Below are 23640 nucleotides of genomic sequence, written 5' to 3' on the forward strand. Positions count from 1 at the left end.
CTTCTCGGCCCCACGCAAGATGGCACAGCTCTGCGCGCGAATTGCGAGCAAAGACAAGAGTGGTTGCCGCGTCAGGCATGCAAAGAAGTTTACGGATTGCTGCATCGGGGTGGTATATCAGATACCGCTGTCATGCGGGAAGTTCTATGTGGGCCAAACAGGGCGGTGCATAAATGAAAGGGCAGGTGAGCATGCGCGCTCACTGAAAGACCTAAGTGGTGCGCATCTTCCTCAGCACTGCACTGAGTGTTCTGACTGTCAACCACGGTTTCATGAGATAAAGATTTTGGGCAAAAGCAAAGATACTAGGGCAAGGGAACTACTGGAGGCATTTCATATAAGGAAGAGAGGCGTATATTGTGCTAGCGATACGTCTGTGAATTTATACAAATCGGAGATGGCATATCTTGAATGGTTCTGTTGATAGTGGTGTATGTGACCTGGTGTCTGCACGTGATCGGGGTTTTTTTTTTTCCTTATATTTGCTGCGCTACCGGTGAATAAAGTTAGATCTAAGTTTAGCGCTAGTCCTGTGTGCCTCTGTCGTGTTCGTCTTGGTCACGCTACAGTTCTTTTGTTACAGTATGCACCATCTAGCCCAACAAAAAGTTCTTCTAAACCATTTTTCTACTGCCTTTGTGCACTCCTATGCAGCTTATCTGTGCTGTTTCCGAAAAGTAAACTAGGCAGGTAGTTGGTGCCAGTCCTGTCTCTGTGTGTTAGTCCTTGTCTTTGCTTCGTACCGGTTTGCATTGTGCAATTATGTCTCATTGCAGTGTGATGTCTGGTGACCTTGAAACACTACAGTTCTGTGTATTCTGGCCCCATGTGGAAATGTCTTTATGAGAAACATGATGTTGAAGGTTGGTCAACATCTATACTGATTGTATTTTTGTTTGTAATGAGCCTGATTAATCCTGAAAGTATGTGCCAGTAGATGTGCAGTGTCTGCAATGGGGCCTAAAAGTGAGCTGATAAACAGAATTTCTGCTTCCCTTGTGGGGTTGAAATACAGGGGATAAATGCTTTTTCCCCGCTTATTCGCAGCTGACCCAGGGGTAAGAAACTTTCATATACACCACTGTCCAGCAAATGCTGATGTCAGCACCAGTTCCTCCCATAGCAGCCCTAGCGAAGCCAGCTAGAGCATTGTATCATCATCATGACAACAGTATCCAGCAGAAAAAAAAAAACTTCATCCCCTAGCGGGATTTCATTCGTCGAAAAAATAGCAGCTTCGTACTCCATCACTCGGACAATTCGGCCACAGCTGCAGCCTTATCATGCTATGCACATGGGCAGGAATCGTTCAGTTTCAAGCATCAGTTCACCTCAGTCGCCAGTTGTGCTGAAGTCGGTAAATTTCAATACAGACAAGGATTGTACACGACTAAAGTGGCCGCCGCGAAAACAGCATAGAAGTGCATACGTGTTGCAATTATGCCTGCTCCCTCCTCGCTGCTTCCTCCTTTCAGTCAATCTGATCATGCAGGACGATCACGAGAGCCTTAAAAATTCCATAAGCGCATGTTGTGCTTGTAGGTAAAAAAAAAAGCGACAGAAAGTTTAGGTTTATGGGGGTTTAACATCCCAAAGTGACTCAGGCTATGAGAGACGCCGTAGTGAAGGGCTCCAGAAATTTCGACCACCTGTGGTTCTTTAATGTGCACTGACGTCACACAGTACATGGACCTCTAGAATATTGCCTCCATCGAAATTCGACCGCCACGGCCGGGATCGAACCTGCGTCTTTTGGGCCAGTAGCCGAGCACGATAACCACACAGCCACCACGGCAGCTTTGCGACAGAAAGTGATGTGCAATTTTCAATTCCATGCTGTTCATTCCACAGTTCCAATTTAAAACGTGACAGTGCAGTTCAACTAACTGTTCAGATAGTGAAAGATAGTGAACACGTTTTCTTATTTCAACTCAAACTTTAGTCATAGAAAATGCAATTTCTTTTCTACTGCCATGGTTTTATTATCACATTTTCCCCATTTCAAAATTTTTTGCGCTTCACATATTGAACACTGCCCGCTTCCCCGCAAATTTTCACAACTCCCCAGAAAAAAAAAAGCCCCTGAATATGAAAGTAAATACAGAATGTAAAACTCTTTATTTAACTGCTTTGCCTGCAACAAAAAATGAAGATAAAGGTGGCTAACAAATGTGCTTATAAGTGGCGCAGAGTTAGAAGTGCAAAAGCACAAACTTGAGCAGAATACACAATGATGAACAGCAATTGTAAGGTTGACGTTATTGATGGAACCCGCAGTCACTCAATCACCAATACATACAACATGTTAGGCAAAAAATGCTTTAGTTGACTTAGAACCACACTTTGAAGGTAGCTATTATCACAGTTGAAGCCAGCACCACAATGCCACATTACGACAGTGGGTCAGAGTTCATCCTTGTACTTCTGCTGCAGTGAGTCCAACAGCTGTGTCACAGAATGGAGGAGCCCCTCATAGTAGTCAGCTGCTTGGTCCACCTCTTTGGACAAATGCTCATGATCTGCCTGCCTCCGATAGTTACTGAGCAGTGTTTGTAGCAATGGCACATGCTGCTGAAACTCTCCTAAACACGTGTTGGCAAGGGCAGTCATGGCCTGCACCACCTTCTCCTGGACATCCACATCAGGGCTGTGCAGAAGCTTCGGCACCAGGGTGCAGAAGCCGTGCAGCTGGATGCTCTGCGTCAACCTACGAGACAGAGACAGTTTATCAGATGGCTATAACTGCTGCTGCCTCCTGGAATACACAGCAACACAGTGACAGTGCTTTGCGAAGGTGACAACTGCACAGAGTTACAGAAAAACTCCTTTGAAGGGCCCTGAAATAGTTTTCACCAACAGTAAGAAAAGCGAAATATTTAATATTTTGAATCACCCATCATCCGTCCACAAAAATTTTCATTCTAGTTCAGGCAAAACCAGAGATATCCACAATAAAAACTAACCTCTCTCTTTCCTCTCTCAGCTCATACACAAGAGCAAGCAAAAAGGAATAAAGATTACATGCTGGGACCACAATCTGTCTATGAATACGCCACCTGAATGGTGCCTTAAAGTTGGGGATATCACTGCTGTGCCACTAGAGAAAGCAGTTGCTTGAGGACGTGAAGTGGAGATAGTGGACTCTCAAGGAACGGAACCTCAAGGGACTAGGAAAATATGTTCTGTTTATCAGGAGTTTGTTTATTATGAGCAAAAGCGTATAAAGAAGGCAAAAATTTTTCAATTGTGCAGTCACTCTTCCACATGTGAAATAATAGAAATAGCCATACTTCCAGCTGTGTGAAAAATTTTACAATTGTTTGTTTTAGCTCTCACAGCCATTTTTTTTTTTTTCTGAATGGTGCCATCCATACTTGAGAGGTTTGCATACTTGAGAAACTGCTTTGAACCTTGCTCTCTGTGAAAGCTCTTAAGCATTTGCAGTGCCGCTTCTGCCTGTACTGGGAAAGGGAAGCCAAAGAAAAACCAAAAATGGAAACCTGATAACAGTTATGGATACAGGCAAGTAGCCAGAAATTTTTTTTCAGGACGGGCCCGAGGCAGTTGTATAAGGCTATGCCCAGGGAGGGGGGGGAGCGCGATTTCGAGAGAGGGGTGGGGCCTTGGATATGTGCCTGGATGGATACCATGGCGGCACTGAACTTTCACTACTATTGTATTTGCCCCGATTCTAACACGCGCTTTTGTTTTTAATGAAAGCCGAGCCTCGAAACGGCATGCGCGTTGCAGTGGATTTCAAAACCAAAATCATGCTACAACCAGCTCCAGCGTCACTGCTATCACAAGATGGCAGTCAGGCTTTTCTGTTGGCATGTGGGAGGTTTTTCTGTAGGCATAGTTGGCATCTTGTTGACGTTAGGCCCGGCTGCGCACATTGCCGTGTGAAATTCAACCCGTTTTCACAAAAAAAATGCAAGACGTCTCGCAAACGAATCTGAAATCTGATCATTCCATATTGTTGTCTAAACTCACCACCGCTGCTCTAAAAAAAAAGACTGCATCAAACCAACTAAAGTGCTCAGTGTAGCCTCTCGCTTTGGAGGAGTGCGTGGCATAATGGATGCCATGATCGCCGACCAGTGGACTACGTCAGGTCAAAGTTTCATTTTTCACGTCACCTGCTCACATTAGGAAATAAAAAACAAAACTGAAACCAATGAGTTAGGGTTATAGAAGCAAACCAGATGGCGTAGCTTGTCCAGGAACGCTGACTTGAATTTTTGGTGGCAGGTTTAAAATTTGTCATATATGGCCTATGGTGCGGTAGCGAGAGCTAAGTGGCAATTGAAGTTCACTTCACATGCTTGGCGTTATTCAGAGTGGGCACACCAACAGCAACAAGGAAATATGTGAGGTCATGGTGGGTGCTCAAATCACAGTATGTCTTCTTCTTTTATTGTAAGTATGGTAGTCAATAAGAAAGAAGAGGGGGGTCGAGAATAACAGGGCCCCTAAACCCATATAAATGCAGTAGTTTTTTTTTTTTTTCCATGGCTATTTGCATATGCAAGTAGCCTGGATGCACGTTGCTAAAAATAAATAACTGATGAAAAGTGGCAATTTGGGCTAGTTGGTTCATCATGGAAAACCAAAGCAGTGCAAACAAAACAACGATGATGACAGAGAAAGACAAAAACTCGCTGACTACTAAAAACTGAAGCATGGTTTATTTCCATACGAAATATATACGGATGGGAAAAAGGAAATGAATACAGACACCACGTGGCCTAAAGAACTAAAAAACAAAATGACAAACAGCTGGTAGTAGTGAGCGCGTTTTTTGTCTTTCTCTGTCGTCGCCATTTTGTATGTGCTGCTTTGGTTTTCAAAATAGAGAGTTTTCCATAAAACCACAACCAAAGTTCTTGAAAAAAAAGTGACACACTTTACAAGAGTCAACTTAAAACATAATGCTGGCAGCTCAGTACTAATTTTACTCTTGAATTAACTAGGTATTGGTTAAGGTTATTTAATTTTTTAAGCGTTGGCATACATGTATATTTTCTGATGGTAGCTTTGTTTAAAGCATGAAAAAAATTATCAAAACAATGTGCGTGAAAACAAATAACCCTTTTTCCCTGAGCGTTCTCAACTTTGAACATTTAATGCCAGGCAGTGCACATTTACTAGCTGCAGCCATGGCGCTCCAACCTGACACAGCACAGTTGTTACCAGGACATAACGTATTTACACGATTGTAAGTCGACTCGAATATAAGTCGACCCCCCCCCCCCCCCCACATCACATTTCTGAAACAAAAAAAAAACAAACAAACTTGGAGGTTGTTTACACTTGGCCTTTAATAATAGAACGCGACAGCACTATCCTACAGCCTCCGCTTATTGCCAGCCACTATTGGCTGCTGCCTGTGGGTGCACCCATGGGCACATTCCAAAACGAAAATGTATTAGTCACTGGACTGCTCGTCCACATTTGTGCCATCGTCTTCACTAGCGCTGCCAACGTGGTCGCTGCTGCGGTCCCACAGCTTGTCATTCTACCATCGTCGTGCAGCGAAATCCCGCACTTCGCAAACAGCCACATCACGACATCGCGCGGAACAGCTTAAAATTTTGCCTCGCTGCAGCTGCCACACCTGTATCACCCATTGCGAGTGTCGAACTTGCCAACCCGCGCGAAGTTGTTCGTTTCTTCGGCGTAAAGAATGACAGCCATTTTGAATGTAGCCGTGAACGAGCGCCAGTCGCTTGCCGGACCCTTAAAAACTTGTGAAATGCGGCTGGCAGTAGTGAAATGCGTCAGAGCCAAAGAGAAACTACGCGTGAGCGGCGTCGGCTCTTCCGTCTGCTACCAACACTCCCCGACGCCGCTCCTGTTCCGAGTGGTGGTGCCGCTGCAATAGGAACAGCGGCCCTTCTATCAAGTATCGACGCTCCCTCGAGCACCGAGTGCGCGGTTGGAAGTAAACAAAAAAAAACTTGGACGACACCTATTATTATGAAGGCATTGTCGGGCCACCGCCGCCGCCGCCGCTTATCAGCAGCCGCAAACTGCGGCCACGTGTGGGGAGTGGGCTGGTGCCAGTTTGATGCTTACGGACAGCCACCATCGGCCGCCGCAAGCAGGGTGGGGATGCCGGTTCTGCGTGTTGACATAGCAGCTGCTCAAGGCCAGCACCAAGAGCCATGCGACGGAACCGCGTAGCAAAAATGCAACCACGCTGTAGCATGCCTCACATCTCGTTTGTCTCACCTTTATTTATGGTGCCATGCTTTGGTTTCGATTTTAAGTCGACCCCCCACTTCGGATTTTCAAATTTTGAAAAATAGGTCGACTTACAATTGTGTAAATACGGTACAAGTAGCTGATTTTAGGTGCCACTGGCATTTTGTCTGGCTGGTTCAATGTAAAGAAGAAAGAAATGCTCAGGATAAAGCTGTCTTGTTTGGAAATTACTCAGTTTCATGCTTCTCTTGACAATCAATGAGTCTGTAATCAAAAATTTTCATGTATTTCCAGCGGCTAGAAACTATTTAGCCAATGTGAACCTGATGTTCAATAATGAAATAAAAATACTCCGAGGTGGACAAAATCACTGCCAAAAATAGTACTTCAGTTTCATTTTCAAAAAATGAAATTTTGCCCTTTTAAACCTTGGCTGATAATTTATACACGAGGCAGCCTATATACACCAAACCTACCAGTTATTATTTTGTGTACAGCGTTGAAGTTACACAGACTCAATCAAAAGTGAAAGAAAACTCACTCGGAGTATGTTGGCTGGCCAGCTTCATGCCTCAAGCGCTGCAAAAGAGCAAAAAGAGAGTCAATACAGACCACTTTCAAAATATAAACGCAATACAAATGCATAAAAACTGCAGTTAAATCAGTACTCGTCTGGGTTGTGGTTTCAGACAGCGATGCTGGTTTCATTGTCAAGTTTGCAGAGGCACGACACCGCAAGATAATAATAATAATGATTAATTTTAATGGCGCAAGGCCGGCTTTGGCCAAAGAGCTCCATGGCACAAGGTATTTGGTCTACACACAAGGTGGAGTCAAAGACCCATTTATTCAGCACTTCACCCCAAAGAAGCTAAGCACCAGGCTAGGGGAAAGTACCTGGCTCCAGACAAGTTCAATGGGATTGAACTCGCAGTGGTACGGTGGTAAAAGAATCACATCGTGGCTATGGGTAGCCGCCAGGGTGTGGATGCTGTACACAACGCTGGGTGTGTTTACCTCTTGAGAAAGCTCCAGCAGTTCTGCCCGTATGTACCCACTGGAAACCAATCAGTACCTGAGGAATTGGGGCTCGAACCCCGCACCTCCTGCATACTACAATCCTCATCAATGCTTGAGTGCTCAACGGTTTTTTAGGCATACATTAGCATAGCCAGGCGCCGAGCAAGCCACTGACGCCAGCACTCACGTCAAGGTGCACAGTGCTTTTGTGCCCTGCCAAGTTAGCCAAGCAAACCACTTCCACCGGAGCGTCCTTCGAAAGATAAACGCGCCATGATGTTACTGGTGTGCAGAATCTTTGCGTGCTGGCAAGGTCTGCATTGCAGATGCCGATGACAGCAAAAAACTGAGGAACGAGCTAAGAAAACCAAAAACTTTAAAACACATAGCCCCGACTGCCAGTACGTGTTTAACATGAAGCAAGAAAGCCTGAATGAATGCTCAATGAATCCAGAGGCCAAGCATTTCCTTCCATTTAAAAAAAAAAAAAGATCATAACACCTTGCAGAAATGCCGTGCCTTAGCCAAGCAACTCTTGCTAGACATCAGTGCCCTCCAGCACTTATCACATGATTTTAGCAGTCATGTGATTTGTACATATGGCTCACTGCATACTAACTGGGTAGCCCACTGCACAGAACTAGTAATAAAGTTTCAAACACACTTATTAAACTGTAATGTGATCTATCAAAAAAGCTAAAATTTAACTGTTACAACAACTACCACTGCATGCCTTAATGGAACAGGGTAAGAAAAAAATAAAAAAAATGATTTTTACTTTTGTTTCATTACTAACAGGACATACTTTCCTACATCTTTTACAGTATCGCACTTCTTCCTACACTGCATATTTCCCTTTGAAGAATAGCTTTAAAAAGGAGGAAATGAACAGCTGCGCCACCTTTTTTGTGGAGGCAATGTCTTACCAGCCATATGAAACAATTTCGTGACCGGAACTGAATGTCTTTTATTACAATTGAAATAAAAACATATTTAGGAACAATCTAGGAGCTCTTAGCTCTATTATAACATTCTAATCATTCATTAGAATCATTTGGGAGCAAGATAAAAAAAAATGCCTCTCTAGTACCAGAGGCACTAAAGATGTCAACAGTGGATGCTTTCATAGTATTCAACGGCGGTAACATAGCAACAGCCAAGGTTCTAGAGGCGCTTGGGCTAACCTGAAGTTGTAATACTCTCCCCCAACTGAGATAAGTTGACAGGCATGAAGTTTCCTCTGCTGGCCGAGTAGCACAATAAGTAAGAAAAAAGCCTCAAAAACCAAACGACTGGTAAAGACACACAAAGACAAAATGAACAATGACTATGGAGGTTATGCCTACTGAAAAATTGGAGGGGACACTTAACCTCCGCCTTAAGGATATGACGCATATTGCGTCGTGGGTTAATTTCCATATATGCAGAATGTCATCCTCTACTTTACATTCACAAATCCCTGGGAGTCCTCATACCCCTCCGGGCATAGTGGTGCAGCAGTTGAACGATGCAATGGCAGGTGTTCATAGTGGTGGGCCTTCTGAAGCCCAGGTTGCCCTTCCCGAATCACCAAACATTAATTTAACTACCACATGCCACGGTGGGCAGTTTGCTCACTATCCGGTGGGCAGGTTGTGATGACGCCGCAAGGTTACATGACCTATGTGGCCCACCTGCCTCCCAGGTTGCTCTGGACACCATCTGCCAGAGTCATGCTCGTGGTTTTAAAACCGGTCACAATGCCGACATCGGATTTTCTGGATAACGAGGCCTTTATTGCTGCCCAGTTAATAAATCGGTCAGTAAATGTTGCCAAAGCGAAAGCTTCTAATATAGTTAATTTTTACTTTAAACTCACTTATTTTAAACCAGATTTTTTGTTACAATGGTAACACTATCTTCAAAACAATACGAGGCAGAAGGCCAGTTCTTTGCCTGTACTTTATATGAGAATGAGGGACCATACTGAACCAAATTTAGGCATGTACAATAATCTGTTTTCATTTTATAGATAAAAACAATGCCAATAGTCTCCGAGAAAAAAAATTTCATAAAAAATGAGCGTTCAAGTTTTAGGTTTAGTCGAAAGAGCATAAAGCTACGATAAAAAGGATACAAACAGGTAGCTGCTGAGATAAGTTGACAGGCATGAAGTTTCCTCTGCTGGCTGTGTAGCACAATAAGTAAAAAAAAAAAGCCTCAAAAACCAAACGACTGGTAAAGAAACACAAAGACGAATTGAATAATGACTATAGAGGCCATGTCTATTGAAAAACTGTAGGGAACACTTAGCCTGCGCCTTAAGGGTATGACGCGATAGCGTAGTGGGGTTAATTCCCATATATGCAGAATGTCAAGTTACCAAAACATGCCCTAAAATGAATGGGAAGGATAGGGTTTACCCTGTCCCCTTAACCACATGTCACCTCAAGTTGCAATGCACAGAAGCTCAAGTACTAAACAATAATTTAATTGTATATACTGGAGCGGTCTGGCATAGAGAACAGTCACAATGGCAACTGCAAGACCAAAGGCAATAGAAGAGCGAAAAATGTTTCGGCCCTTATGAAGTGCAACTGCTCAACACAGAAAACACAGTTCACACAAATGCAGTCTATGTAGATCACAAAGCAAGGGAGTGCAGGAGTGAAAATGCCCCAGTGGCACAAGAAGCAGCATACATAATAAAGATACAGCAGGGAATGGCATGCAGGGTGTAACGTCCTAAAACTGCAAGTGGGCTATAAGAGACACCATTGTGGCAGGCTCAGGATTAATTTCGACCACCTGGGGTTTAATGTGGCCAACATTGCATAGCACACAGATGCTTTTGTGTTTTGCTGCCATCAAAATGCAACTACAGCCAGTGTCCATATTCCGAGTTTGTGTCACAATAAAAAGCGTCATAATCTGCTGCAGCGGCCACACCCGATTAGATGAAACGCCAGTAACGTATGTCAGTTCACTTGCGACTGTGAGCGGCGACAGGATGTCACTGCGTTGGAGTTGCTGCAGTGAAACGTCCAACGGCGCTATTGCTGTTTGGCAAGAAATGGAACGCAACCAACGCGAGAGAAAAAAATTCAACTACAAGTTTAGCTGCGCATCGGATTCCAATGTAAAAGCGTCATGATTTGAGTTGATTTGATTTAGGGGGGTTTAACATCCCAAAGCGACACAGGCTATGAGGGATGCCGTAGTGAAGGGCTCCGGAAATTTCGACCACCTGGGGTTCTTTCACGTGCACTGACATCGCACAGTGCACGGGCCTCTAGAATTTCGCCTCCATCAAAATTCAACCACCACGACCGGGATAGAACCTGAGTCCTTCGGTTCAGCAGCCGAGTGCCATAACCACTGAGCCACCACGGCAGCACCAAAAAAAGGGGGGGCAATGAAAAGCTGTCTTGTTTACACAGTGGACTTCAATAAATAGAAACAATAGTTCAGATACTCTTTTCTGCACCGTAAAGGCCAGTGGTGTATTTAAAGAAGGAAATACTGTACGCAACTACGCATGACTTTGCAGTGACAGAAGGCAGCTCCACAGCCGTCAATAGCCGGTGGTAAATAAAAGGCAGCTAGCTTATTCGCACAACACGGCGTTTTAAATTTATCTTGAGGGTAAAAGGGAACGGAGAGGAAAATTTGTGGCATGCACTCGCTGCACAATGCACGCTCAGTGCCGTGCTGAACCATCAAGATGCTGCGACAACTTGCTGTCTGCAACATTGCTGAATGTAAGTTGCTGCTGTGATCAAACGGTTGTGCAGAAAATAATTTACGTTGTTATACCTTTTATGCAGGCACTGAAAGCACCGCGAGATGCCGCTGTTAGGTTTTTCATTTTTCTGCAGCAAATAAATAAAAGAGATGAGCTAAAAAAATCTTATTGCTGTGTTTCTCTTCATATATGCGTTGGGAGACTTCGCAGATGAAGTTTTCATTTTTCGCCACGGTACGAAGCACACACATGCCCACACTGATGCCTGAAAGCTAACTCGCAAGCGCAATGCAGAGCCACACCACCGCAGCTATCGGGAACCGCAAGGGACGCTGAAAAACCACCTCTGGCATGTCAAACATGTCGGTGTAGTAGCGCGTTGCTGGTGACTGACCATCCGTGCACATGAGCGGTTTCACGCTGGCGGACATTACATACAATCATGACGCAGGACGCTTCAACAGCTAATAGAAAGCTCTAGAATAGAAAATGCATATTTGTGCGCAGTAAACGCAAGCATTTTGTGGGACATAATGCTTTATGTTACATCATTCAACGTACGCAGATGAGATAACTCCGGTGATAGTGGCGCCATCCAGTTTGAATGAAGACAACAATTTATACAACAAACCAGTGCTCCTGACGCCTAGAAGCTACCAAATCATCCAACAAAATAAAAAACAGGCCAAATTTATCGTCTATCCAATTTACTATAGGCAAGATAAGACGAAGCGAAAGCCCCGCACCCAGTTTATAGTCAGTTCACGTGCCAAAAAACGCAGTAACAGCGACGAGTTCACTTCGAGGCGAGAGGCTCTGCTTTAGAGTGCACTGCCATGTTGGCTGTCCTTGAGCATCTGCTGCTAGAGGAGCATCTGCTACTTGCTTGACGTCACTGTCCGGTTTCTTTGACCCTTTTCGCTGCATCTGAACCATCCCATCTGCTTCCAGTGCTTTGACCAATCAGGTATCGCTGCAGCAGATTACGACACTTTTTATTATGACATAAACTTGGAATGCGGACCCAGGATATGATCCTGCTAACTTAGGCGCAAGAGCTGAACGCCAAAGCCACAAAGCCACCACAGTAGATGCAGTAAAAAAGTAGCAATGGAGATTCATGCAAAGATAGCAGCAGCAGGGGTAGAATGCTGGCTTCCCACGCTGCCCCTTGCTGTGGGTACAATTGAAAAAGTGACCATAGCACTCATATTACGGTACTTCCGCATGTTCTTGAAAATATTAATTAAATGCCTCACGGTAAGAATTAGGGCCAAAAAACAAGAAGTCCATGTGTGATGTCAGCGCTCTCTAGCCATGGTTTTGTTTATGGATTATGGATGTTTAACGTCCCAAAGCAACTCGGTCTATGAGGGACGCCGTAGTGAAGGGCTCCGGAAATTTCGACCACCTGGGGTTCTTTAAAGGGACTATGCTATGAATAAAAAGTCGCTTGTAAATGTTTTCAATGCTTAGAAATGATGCTAAGAAGCATTCACACCAAGTATGAGTCTTCGGAACTGAGCCGGCAATTTACTACGAATTTCTAAAAACCGTGTTTTTTAAAATTCGCGGGCCGATTGGTGTGCTCGTAGTGACCGATTCTGAAACTAAAATCGTGAAAAAGACGTCACTGTACCCATGACGTTGCCAGGCCACCACACGCTCTCATTCGCTGGAGCCACGGCAGCCACGATGTCACGGGCACACTTCCGGTAGCCGTGAGAATTGTCTGCTCGTGCCGCCGCGCGACCCTCTTGGGCAAGCGCGAGCCAGGGCACTGCCTTCGCGCATATGCTTTCAATTTTCCTCACTCGCAGTGGCTTGCCGAGTCGCTTCTGTCGTCGCTGGCGTTCAGTTGGTACGGCGTGAACGCATAGGGCTCGATGCCCATCACGGCCGTAAGAGCAGTCACGCCTCGAGGTCCGGGCCCATTACTGCTAACTACAACAGACGACAAGCAAAGAAACCCGACGCGCGCCGCAATCCCGCCGCCGACGCTGCTGCTGGGGTGCTAGTAGCGACAACCGGAAGTTGCAAAAGGAATGTCAGCGGATGACGTATTCATGAGCGGGGCCCAGTCCCAGAGATTTTTGCTTTATTTTTGTCTGGTGCCCCACGTGTACGAGTCGAGGGGGGAGAGGAGGAGCGTAATTTTTAATCGTGTATATCTTCAGTGTTATTGATGCTAGCTTAAAAATTCTTGCTTTGGGGTGACGAGTGATGAAATGCCTATCTCATCTGGTTTACATTAAGTCAATTAATTTATTGCATGATCCCTTTAACGTGCACTGACATAGCACAGCACACGGGCCTATAGAATTTTGCCTCCATCGAAATTTGACCGCCGCGGCCGGGATCGGACCCACGTCTTTCGGGCCAGCAGCCGAGCGCCATAACCACTGAGCCACCGCAGCGGCTGCTCTCTAGCCATGAGATACTGCCAGCACACAAGTGGCCCTCACCAATCTGTCATGTTGAAATTGTCAGGGATTTTCATTTTAGTACTGTTCCATGACGCAGACAAGTTGGTACAAGCTGGGCCTGTGACAAACTCAAGTTTTGCAGGACTGTGCACAAGGCTGCCTGCAATGACATATGTCTGAAGTGTCCAGAGTGCACTGATCTCGAGCCTGGCCACTGCCAGCACAGAGCAACCTAGTCAGCGTTCTCACCTGCTCAACAATGAGGTCATGCAGAAGTGTAACTGCCTTCAGCTGCAACTTGTCTGAGCCGCTTGACCAAGTGAAAAGGCCTGCCAGCACAGTCAGGCCACCATGGTGCAGAAGTGCCTCCTGGGCCTCGGGGAGTTGGCGCACCAGACAGGACAGTGCAAACAGGCATCGTAGCCGCACTCGTGTTGATGGGTCCCAAGCTACAAGGCGCAGCAGCTGTGGCAAAAGTCCATGACCAAGAACAGTCTTCTGCACCTTTGGGTTCCTGAGCACCATTATGGACAGGTTTTTGAATAAATGGAGTGTCTACACTTCAGGATCAGCACCAACACTGAATGCGGATCTGCTGAAGATTCAATGTCTCATGATCACTACAAGAACAAAACATACCTGCCTGTTCTTTTAAAAGTATTTGGAACCTTTTTCTCTGGAGTACTATCAGGGACAAATGTAGCTACCCTTCCTCCAAGTTTCGAACTGTGTCGCACTGCATGTGGGCACCACCTGACAATGCACGAACCACCTGGCAACCATTACTACAACAACTACCACCCTCTAGCACTGAAAGTTGCAACCAACGCAATTGCCGACATTAACTCGTCTTTGGTGGTGGGAGCAGCGCAACATCGGGCTGGACGAATGTGATTCGTCATTGGCAATGTTGGTACGATCTTCCATGACTAGTACAGCTCAGGCTTGGTGGTTAAAGGGTTAAGGATCGCCTGAGTTGCTGTCCCTTCAGTGACTAAACTGCAGTGCTTTCTGACATTTTTGACAAACTTTTATACTATAAATTTTGGCTATATTGAAATATTTTGTTTTACCTGTTTGCTATAACGAGGTTCGACTGTAATGTACTACACACTGTATTTCCTACACTTGCCTGCCACGCACACAAAGAAAATGAGAACCCTGTTAAGCCACTCTAGTGTGGCTTTTTCTCCCGTGTTCCTCAAACATGTAACCTTGTTTGGAAAATTCAAAAAGCCTTTTAAGGGACCTTAACAGGAAAGTGCAGTAAAGCCTCGTTAATTCGGACTTGAAGGAAGTGAAAAAAAAAAAAAACGTTCGAATTATCAGAATGTTAAATTATCAAATGGCTATCCAAAACTGCCAAAAATCATTCACATGAAAGCGAAATTTATTTTGTGGGAACCTGGGAAATTGTTCTCTCCTTTTAAGATGAAAATTGTGCGACAAGAGCGATTTCTCACAGTTCTATCAAATGCTTTAATTCGTGCACACTACTGGGAGTGGCGGAATCAGATCTGCTCCACAGTGGTAAGGCTCTTCACGGCTTTCAGTGTCCAAAACGGTAGCGCTGGAGCTTCTTTGCATGTGATGTCGCATGTAAGGAGGCTACACTGCACAAGCTGCGAACAGCACGTGCTGTGTGTGGAGTTTTGACGCACTGGAAGAATGGAAATAACCACATGGATGGAAGCGAGGGAAGCGCGCACTGGCACTGGAGTAGCAAGACACTTTCGAAAAACGCACAAGCAAAAAAAAAAGATATCAGCAACAAGGCAACAGTTGTACCAAATGCTGTGCGGCTCGGCTGGCTTGCTGATATTAGCAACCGATAGCTGCCATTGCTACGGGCTGACGAGGACTGGCGACGAAGCTCCAAAAACGAAACTATGTGGCCGGACTCTCTCTCGGCCTATCGACAGGAACCTGCCAACCGTCAACACGCCTGCCTTTGCTCACAGATCGAGGGGCATGGGAGAAAATGTAATATGGAATTCAAGCCTGTGGACGAATATCTGGACGATCGCCTTTCGAGTGGGTTGTATCTCGACACGGTGCCCCTTCGGGGGCCCGTCCGAACTGACCGATGCGAGCCCCGTGGCGTCCAAATAACGAGCTTCTGACGCCATAGACTTGCATGGACGTTGCATGGCGGGACTCCGGTGGCAGTCCAAATTTCTGAATTAACGGGGGCCAAATGAACAAGGTTTTACTGTAGCAGCGCTGCCCGCCCCTCGTATGTTTTCAGTTTCGGAATGAAGGGTAGGTTCCGGTCCGCACTGGTTTCCAGATGACAGTGGCGATGTGTGTCTCGAAAAATGACTTCAGCGCTGTTCCTGGCATGTCTTCAGTCTGAATTAGCCGGTGCACGCACTATTTCACTCCTAATTAACGAGTGTACGGTGTCATTGACTTGCGTACATTTTTGTACATAAGTCAATAGAGTTAATAGTGTGAGCCACTCAAATCACGCAAACATCTGGCACGGGAAAGCTAAAGAAATGAGTGAACAAATAATATGGCACTGATCTGGACAGTGTAAATTAATGCATCTACACATTTCCATAAGTTTAAGGGAGTACTCATTAGCGCCCAGCCAAGCGCAGCCATACTGCGCAGCCACACTGCGCAGCCATACAGACAGGCAGTGGTCCCGGGCAAAGCTTCTGTGAAAGCTGTATAGCTTTGCTTTGCAGCTGTAAGGCTGTGCTTGTCTGTATGCTAATAAGTACTCACTGCCTCACTACAAAGTCACTCTACCTTGAGGGATTCCCCTAATACAACAAGCCTTAATGGTCATAACTATCTTATCAAAATAAGTACAGACAAAGCAATTTATAAGCTGCAAATGGTCAAATCCAAGGCAGCACAGGAAAACTGAGCTTTTTATCAGCATTTGAAGTGTGAGCCTTCTACACAACAAATTATAATGATTACATGTGACATGGCTTATTCCATAAGAATGCGGGCACTTATATTCATTTCACTCACTGATTTTGTTTGCATACTCAGAAAGATGCCTGCATGAAACAGCCACTCTCAGAGACCAAAATATAATGTAGTAACTTCAAATGGGCCCTGTGGGCCCAACACAACGGCTGTGTTTCGAGAAGAACAGCCAGGCGTAACTTTCAATTATTTTATAACGCCATTTCTTTTTGCACTTTCCTGCTTCAAGACACTCCATCAATTTGACAAAGTGCATCAAACCACCTGTTAATTTATAGTTTCAAAGGTTGTGGGGGTTTGGTCGACACTAGGCCTGCACCCAGCTAGCTAGGCCTAAAGGGTAAGCTTACTTCCCCACAGGTGGTGTGCGGAGGAAAACACTGTGACGGATCATGGGCGAGTCGCGGAAGCAAGCTAAGCCGGCGTATAACATCTCCTGACCAAAATCGTGGCCCCCTGTTGCCAAGTTGGCGCGACTAGGCCTAGCCACATGCAAACAGGGAAATGGAGGTCTACAGATCCTCACAAGGTAAAGAGCACCACAGCAACTCAAGGCCACCAGAAATGAAGTTTTGTCTACCATGTCTGCCTAGTCCATCATGAGTAGTACAGTCGAACCTCGTTCTAACGAAACGGTTTATAACGAAATAATGAATATATAACGAAGGAATGACGATTCACCTTGGAAGCTTCGCCAACACTGCTATAACGAAGCTATGGCCATAATAAAGTAATCACCGGGCCCCTTCAACTTCGTTATAACGAGGTTCAACTGTACCACTTGAACAAAACAAGAATTTAGTTTTGTCACGGCATCACTGAAGTGTTCCACATAAATGGCAGCACTCTAAATTTTTCCTCCACTCATACTTTGCATCATTCCACTAAGGGAAGCAATCAAGGACTGGCAATTAATAACCTGTTACAGCAATAAACAAGTCCCCAGTACCACACAAGAACATGATCTGCAGACACGATATGATAGCCATGAAACACGTGGTTTTGCTCTTTTTAAATCCTAAAAGCCATGCAAATATGCATGACCATGACTCAAAGCAAACAGAAACAATAATAGCCAATAAATACAACAATAAAGCACAGGCTAAAGTGGTAGCCCCATGAAGCGGTATTCTTCATTATGCGACATACGAAGGCGACTGCACTCGCCAGTCTCTGCCACTGGTTCACCCACACAAGGCACAGAGACTTTGCAGCAGAGTGACGTGTTTCAGCAGGGTTAACTAAATCACTTCACTATTCAGTCACCTCGCGTTACTAGGCAAAAATCAGACAAAGTTAGATGAAGATCCTTCCCTGGCAATACATTGCAGTTTTAATAAAATACCCAAGGAACACCGCACAGTGGCACCTAACTATTTCTCAGGTGCTCAGACTTGCAAAGAGGTAGAGATGTATCTTACAGCACCTTTTTCTGTTCCACAACTCCTGCCACGCTTTCACTAACTATATTGATGCATGGCTGATAACGAAGCAAGTGCCAGCTTCTTCACTGAAATCACTCGCAAAAAGAGAAACAAACTTGCTCGCAAAATAGATCAAAAGTCATGTACCCAAAACGCCTTCATTTCTGCAACCCCAGAACCTGAGCAACAGGGGCCCTCAGCTCAGACATCGCACGATGTGTCACTGCAAATGCATATACTGAAACTGCATTACAACTGCTCTTGATTTCCATAGTAAGTGTGAAAATATGCTTGAGGTTGGAGTTAACACCAATAAACTTTTATCACTCTTAGAAACATCTTATATACTGCTGCTCACAAGAAAAAGAACTGATCCTTTTGGTGATTTAATAAGAAATATTACTCCTCTCAAAGAAACAGCATGCCACAGTCATAATATTTTTGCTAAAAATGACTGAATCATGAGCAAAAAAATGCTTGTAGCAGTATAACAATAAAGAAGACCAACAAAAAGCTTTTTAAAGAACAATGTCTCTTCCACTACAAGTGAGAAATTTGAATGAATGTAGCAGGAGCAGACTCGCATGTTACAGAACCACATGTTACAGTACCACTTACTATTACAGTTACCATTAATCGAGTACCTGATTTTATAGCTGAAACAATGTAGTAGAGAATAGCAGAATGCTTAAAACTCTGTTTAAATTGCTGAAACTCTGATGCATTATAGCATGAGCCTATGATGAATCTAGCACAAAAATTAGACTTTCATGAATAAGTTGGACGTGCTGCTACAAACATGCCAACTCACCCCTGCAATGCTGAGCCAAGAGCATGAGCCTATGATGAATCTAGCACAAAAATTAGACTTTCATGAATAAGTCGGACGTGCTGCTACAAACATGCCAACTCACCCCTGCAATGCTGAGCCAAGAGTGAATGCCACTAGTTCACGAACAGTGTCTGAGGTCGAGTTCAAGTCCGGTGCAATGGCCAGCAGACCACCCATGTTGAGAAAATCCACAGCTCGGTCATACTGAAAAGGGCCACACAGTGCAGTCATTACTGGCTTGCATGCAGCCAAAAGCCATCCCTCCTCTCGAGGGGAAACAATTTTCAAGCATGAAATGCTTTAAGGGTTGTCAGCAAACTCGGGCAAACCTCATCTGGGAACCACGGAAAACTGTAGGGAGAATACGATGCAAAGCCTGAAGCGAACTTTGTGAAACATCCGTCCAAACAGTCATCAGCACAATAGGAGTGTAAGGGCGTGGTGTGGGGTTTCAAAGCCTCTGCAATCAAGGCAAAGATAGGGTTGCTGGCAGATGGCAGTACTGTAAGACTGCGTGTAGTACAGCAATTCCATCTCGTCATAATGGCATTACTCATCTCTCAAAAGTGATAAGAGGCGAGGCACCCATAGAAACAAGGAAGAGTGAGGGTTCGTTTTTCTATGGAGTTTCTTCAGCACGAGGACTACATGGTCTGCACCAAGGGAGCGCACACAGAGTTGCCCAGCCCGAAGCGAGTGAGTACAGAAGTCGTGTGGGTGGTTTTGGTTTTCCTGTACATATTTTCTCTGCCATCTGTTTCGACTCTGGGAATCATGGCTCCAGGAGCAGGGTGGCCTGAGGCCACGGGTGCTGCTCCGAGCTTGCTGGTATTGCAGCTCGACACCGGGCAGTCTGACCGACACCGTCCGATACCATGGGTGCTGGCCGCTCAGAAGCTGCTTCATGCTGCGAGCGGGGTAGGACCATCGCACAGAGCTGACGTCTCTTGCCGTGGTTGCGCACACATAGCCCTTTCCGGATCTTTTTTGTTTTGTTGGAGGTCGTTGCAGAGTGGTAGTCAGACCTGAGGCTTTTCAAGCTGCCTGAACAACGTTAGAAGAGACATGACCCCTGGACAGTGGTGTTGAGGAGGCACACATTAATGCCCACCCGTTTTGTAACCTCACACGAATTGAGCAGTCTCACTCAACTCAAGAAGGGGGTTTGTTACTCAAACTTTGTATTAGCATAGCCGCCCGACATGTTTTGCTAGCACCACGCCACGTTTTGCTGCACCACAAGGCCCATGCGGACATCATTGCGCCTCCAGTGACCTACATTAAAGACATGTGGAGATAATTTCAGCAATCACGCAGATTCAACGGAGCCACCCAGGCTTACTGTTCTGTGCACAACATCTAACCACCACCTGTTGCGACAGAGCTGCCTGTATCCTGTTCGGCACATCCATCCGGGGCAGCTGTGGTGAGACCAGTCAGCAGTCACCTCCAGCTACTGTTACCCTGGCGACTACTGCAGAATCCCGGCATGCAGTTTTCAACCAGCCTTCTCTTCACGGGCCTGCGGACACATAGTCCATGGGCCCAGTGAAGACCTTCACGTCCCAGTGAAGACCTTCACGCTGGCTTCGGGACACCGTGAAAGTCTATGTGGACACAATAAGTGCGATCTCTGCTGCAAGACCTGCCTCAAGCGCCTGAAGACGAGCAGACACCTATACACCACGTATTCACAGGAGTGTGGGTCTGCTTAAGGTTGGGGGATGTGGGGACTTGCCCCCACTTTGTCCCCTTCGGTTTGCTTGCCCCTGATGCGTCCTTTCTCGTTACTTTAGCTAACTACGAAGGGCGCCTGCATCGCAGTGCCACTAGCCCCACTGACAGCATGATTACTGTGGGCACGGGAGAGAGCTCTCTCACTTGAGCCTCGGGAGCTCGTCGCATGCAGACGTTTCAGGCACAGTGCCCTGCTCTAAGCCAGTGGGGAGAAACCTCGTCCGGCCTCAGTTTCTCACCTGCCCTAGCGTGGGCGAATGTCCACACGAAACCTTGCTGGTGAGTTGGACAACCTCGAATCCTTGGCGTAGGTTGTTGCAAGCTAGCGTTATTGTTGTTGCAGCAATAAATGCCTTTCTGTGACAGCCAGTATCGTTCCTTTGTGTCCAATGGGCTTGGCCCACCATGGTCAGTGTGCACTTGGTAGCGCACACTATCACGGGGTGGGGTTGGCGGTTTGGACGGTCAGCCAGGGGTAGGAAACTCCGGTTAGTTTCAGTTTCAACTACTTCAGCGCACCTGGCGACTGAGGTGAACTGATGCTTGAAACTGAATGATTCCTGCCCACATGCATAGCGTGATAAGGCTGCAGCTGTGGCCGAATTGTTCGAGTGATAGAGTACGAAGCTGCTGTTTTTTCGACGAATGAGATCCCGCTAGGGGATGAAGTTTTTTTTTTTTTTTTCTGCTGGATACTGTTGTCATGATGATGATACAATGCTCTAGCTGGCTTTGCTAGGGCCGCTATGGGAGGAATTGGCGCTGACATCAGCATTTGCTGGACAATGGTGTATATGAAAGTTTCTTACCCCTGGGTCAGCTGCGAATAAGCGGGGAAAAAACATTTATCCCCCGTATTTCAACCCCACAAGGGAAGCAGAAATTATGTTTATCAGCTCACTTTTAGGCCCTTTTGCAGACACTGCACATCTACTGGCGCATACTTTCAGGATTAATCAGGCTCATTACAAACAAAAATACAATCAGTATAGATGTTCACCAACCTTAGAACATCATGTCTCTCATAAAGACAGTTCTACATGGGGCCAGAATACACAAAACTGTAGTGTTTCAAGGTCACCAGACATCGCACTGCAATGTGACATAATTGCACAATGCAAACCGGTGCGGAGCGAAGACACAAGGACTAACACTCGGAGACAGGACTGGCACCAACTACCTGCCTAGTTAACTTTTCGGAAACAGCACAGATAAACTGAACAGGAGTACCCAAAGGCAGTAGAAAAGTAGGATGAAAACGTGCGCCAGTCCTGTCTCGGTGCGTGAGTCCTCGTTTCTTCGCGCCACCTCGCATAGCGCGATTATGTCTCGTTATAACTTACTAGCTCAAACTAGGGTAGGATTGCACTGCAATGATTGCGAACAGAGCAACACACCACAGCAGAAGATTAGCAAAAGAGATAAATCCTCAAAAGATTTTTATTTAAGCACTAAAGCAGTCCTTGAGCTAAAATGAATGTAGGGCCAAGGTCCCATCAGTATGTTGCAGGAAACAGACAAAAGAAAAAAATGACAAAAAAAGACGAAACCCAACTAGTACTTGGCTACTGTCTTTGTCCTCTCAGATCTTGCATTAGCAGTTACTGAGCACATGCAGTCATGTGCAAACGTTGGAAATGCAGCTCTCTATTCCCCTTTGCGAGCTAAAAGTAAATCTAGATTAATTAATTTTCAGATCCCAAAGCTACACTGTGGACTATGAAGGACAGTACAGCAGAGGCCTCTGGATTAGTCTTGGCCACTTGCTAAAGGTCTTTTAAAGAAATTGACGACTGGTAATAGAGGACCCCCCCCCCCCCCTTTTTTCATTGTTTCACAAAAGAAAGCTTCGGACCCATAACGCACAATGTTGCAACAGTTGTGCCAGAAACCCCACAATCCAGTAGACTCCTGTTGAGAGGAACTCGGTTAAGACAAATTCGCAAATAAGATGAACAATGTCTGACCACTTGGTTGGTTTCCCATTGGTTTTGAAGTAAAAAAAATCTGCTGTCGATTGTCGGTTCTTCAAAATGGAAAACCTGATTTCGTCCATGCTGACTTAAGGCCACCGAATCCACATATCAGACCTGTGACTCTGAGCTCCGTGGTAGAATGTCACAGCTACTGAGCTGCCACAGTAAGCGCAGATTAAGGCACATATTTAAAAATATCACATAGGTTACAAAAGTATTACGCTATGATGCTGAGGCCATCCCATATTTAACCTTAAAGATTCAGGTTCAGCATGGTTTAATGCAAAGGCTAAGAAATCCCCTTGCATTAAATGTTTTCTTATTATGGTTATATATTGCTAATTAGCCAACTGTCAGTAATGCTTAGTGTTGGGAATGGCCAAGAACATTTTGGAGCACGCTTTGTAGAAGGCAAGAAGTCAATTTTGTAGCAGCTTCCTCAAGTTTTGTTGCAGAACCCAAGCGCTGAGAATAAAGCTACACACGTGAATGCGTACATATAGATTCTTCTTACAAGCGCACGAACACAAGAAATACGCAGCACAAAATGTGCAAAACACTAAACTCCACAGACAAAAAGACAAAGCCACAGACAAAAATTGACCATAAGAAAGTAAAAATGGGTAATAAAGGAAGCTTTCCACATGCGAGTAGCAATGAGATTTCTCAGCTTCCTATACTTCAAAGAAGCAATCTTTCCATGTGTCTTTAAAAATGCATTGTGCCTCCACTGCCTCTTTATCACTACGACAGCAAGCATGCGGATAGCTCAGCAACTTCAGATGTTTTTTTTCTTCCCAATGCCCATGTATTACAAAATGTGGCTGTAAAAAAAGCAAGCAAAAAGGAAAACGCAGAGGAGGAAAGTGAAAAGTTCATACTTCAAACTCTTTAAGCCTGGCGGGGCGATATGATGCTTTGGTGGCACATACAGTGATGCGTCACGCATACGGGAAATGCCGTCACTGCCGTGCACTACAAGGAGACACAGGACGCATTAAGTCCCCATAAGTCAAAAACCCAGGGCACTAGAAAGGACATGGCGGAAAGAGATTGAGGCTCAGAAAGAACTGAAAATTTGGGAGCTAGCAGCTAAAAGCCAAGAGCTAACAGGCGGGCAAAGCAAATACCTTGAGTTTCAGTATAGCATGTTTCGCGACTGCGGAAGAAAAATTGGAACTTGCACATGTGTTGTCTTACTATGAAAAGGTAGCATGTGCGCAATTAGCAACAGGTGCAACCGAACACCTTATACTGCACAGCCACAGGTGGCTCCCCCAGAAAGCAGATAAGCTAGACCTCTAATGAATGCCAGAAGGCGGTGGAATGGAAAAGTAACCCATAA

At 45.4% G+C, this 23640-nt stretch overlaps 1 protein-coding gene across 6 annotated transcripts in view; it reads right to left on the minus strand.

The window, feature by feature from the left end:
* Positions 1 to 2305: 2305 nt before the first annotated feature.
* Positions 2306 to 23640, minus strand: part of Sil1 (Sil1 nucleotide exchange factor) — a 31707-nt gene continuing 10372 nt past the window's right edge. For 5 of the 6 annotated variants that reach the window (XM_077645868.1, XM_077645866.1, XM_077645867.1 and 2 more), the window contains exons 5-8: positions 18665 to 18786; positions 13627 to 13891; positions 6749 to 6786; positions 2306 to 2707 (exon numbers count right to left, since the gene is read on the minus strand). In XM_077645868.1, coding sequence (XP_077501994.1) covers positions 2404 to 2707; positions 6749 to 6786; positions 13627 to 13891; positions 18665 to 18786 — 729 coding nt within the window. In that variant the 3' untranslated portion in view covers positions 2306 to 2403. Of the gene's footprint in view, positions 2708 to 5969; positions 6124 to 6748; positions 6787 to 13626; positions 13892 to 18664; positions 18787 to 23640 lie in introns of those variants that run through there. The other variant, XM_077645871.1, reaches the window with a different exon arrangement.

Source organism: Amblyomma americanum, chromosome 1 (genome assembly GCF_052857255.1).
Source record: "Amblyomma americanum isolate KBUSLIRL-KWMA chromosome 1, ASM5285725v1, whole genome shotgun sequence".
Lineage (NCBI taxonomy): Eukaryota > Metazoa > Arthropoda > Arachnida > Ixodida > Ixodidae > Amblyomma > Amblyomma americanum.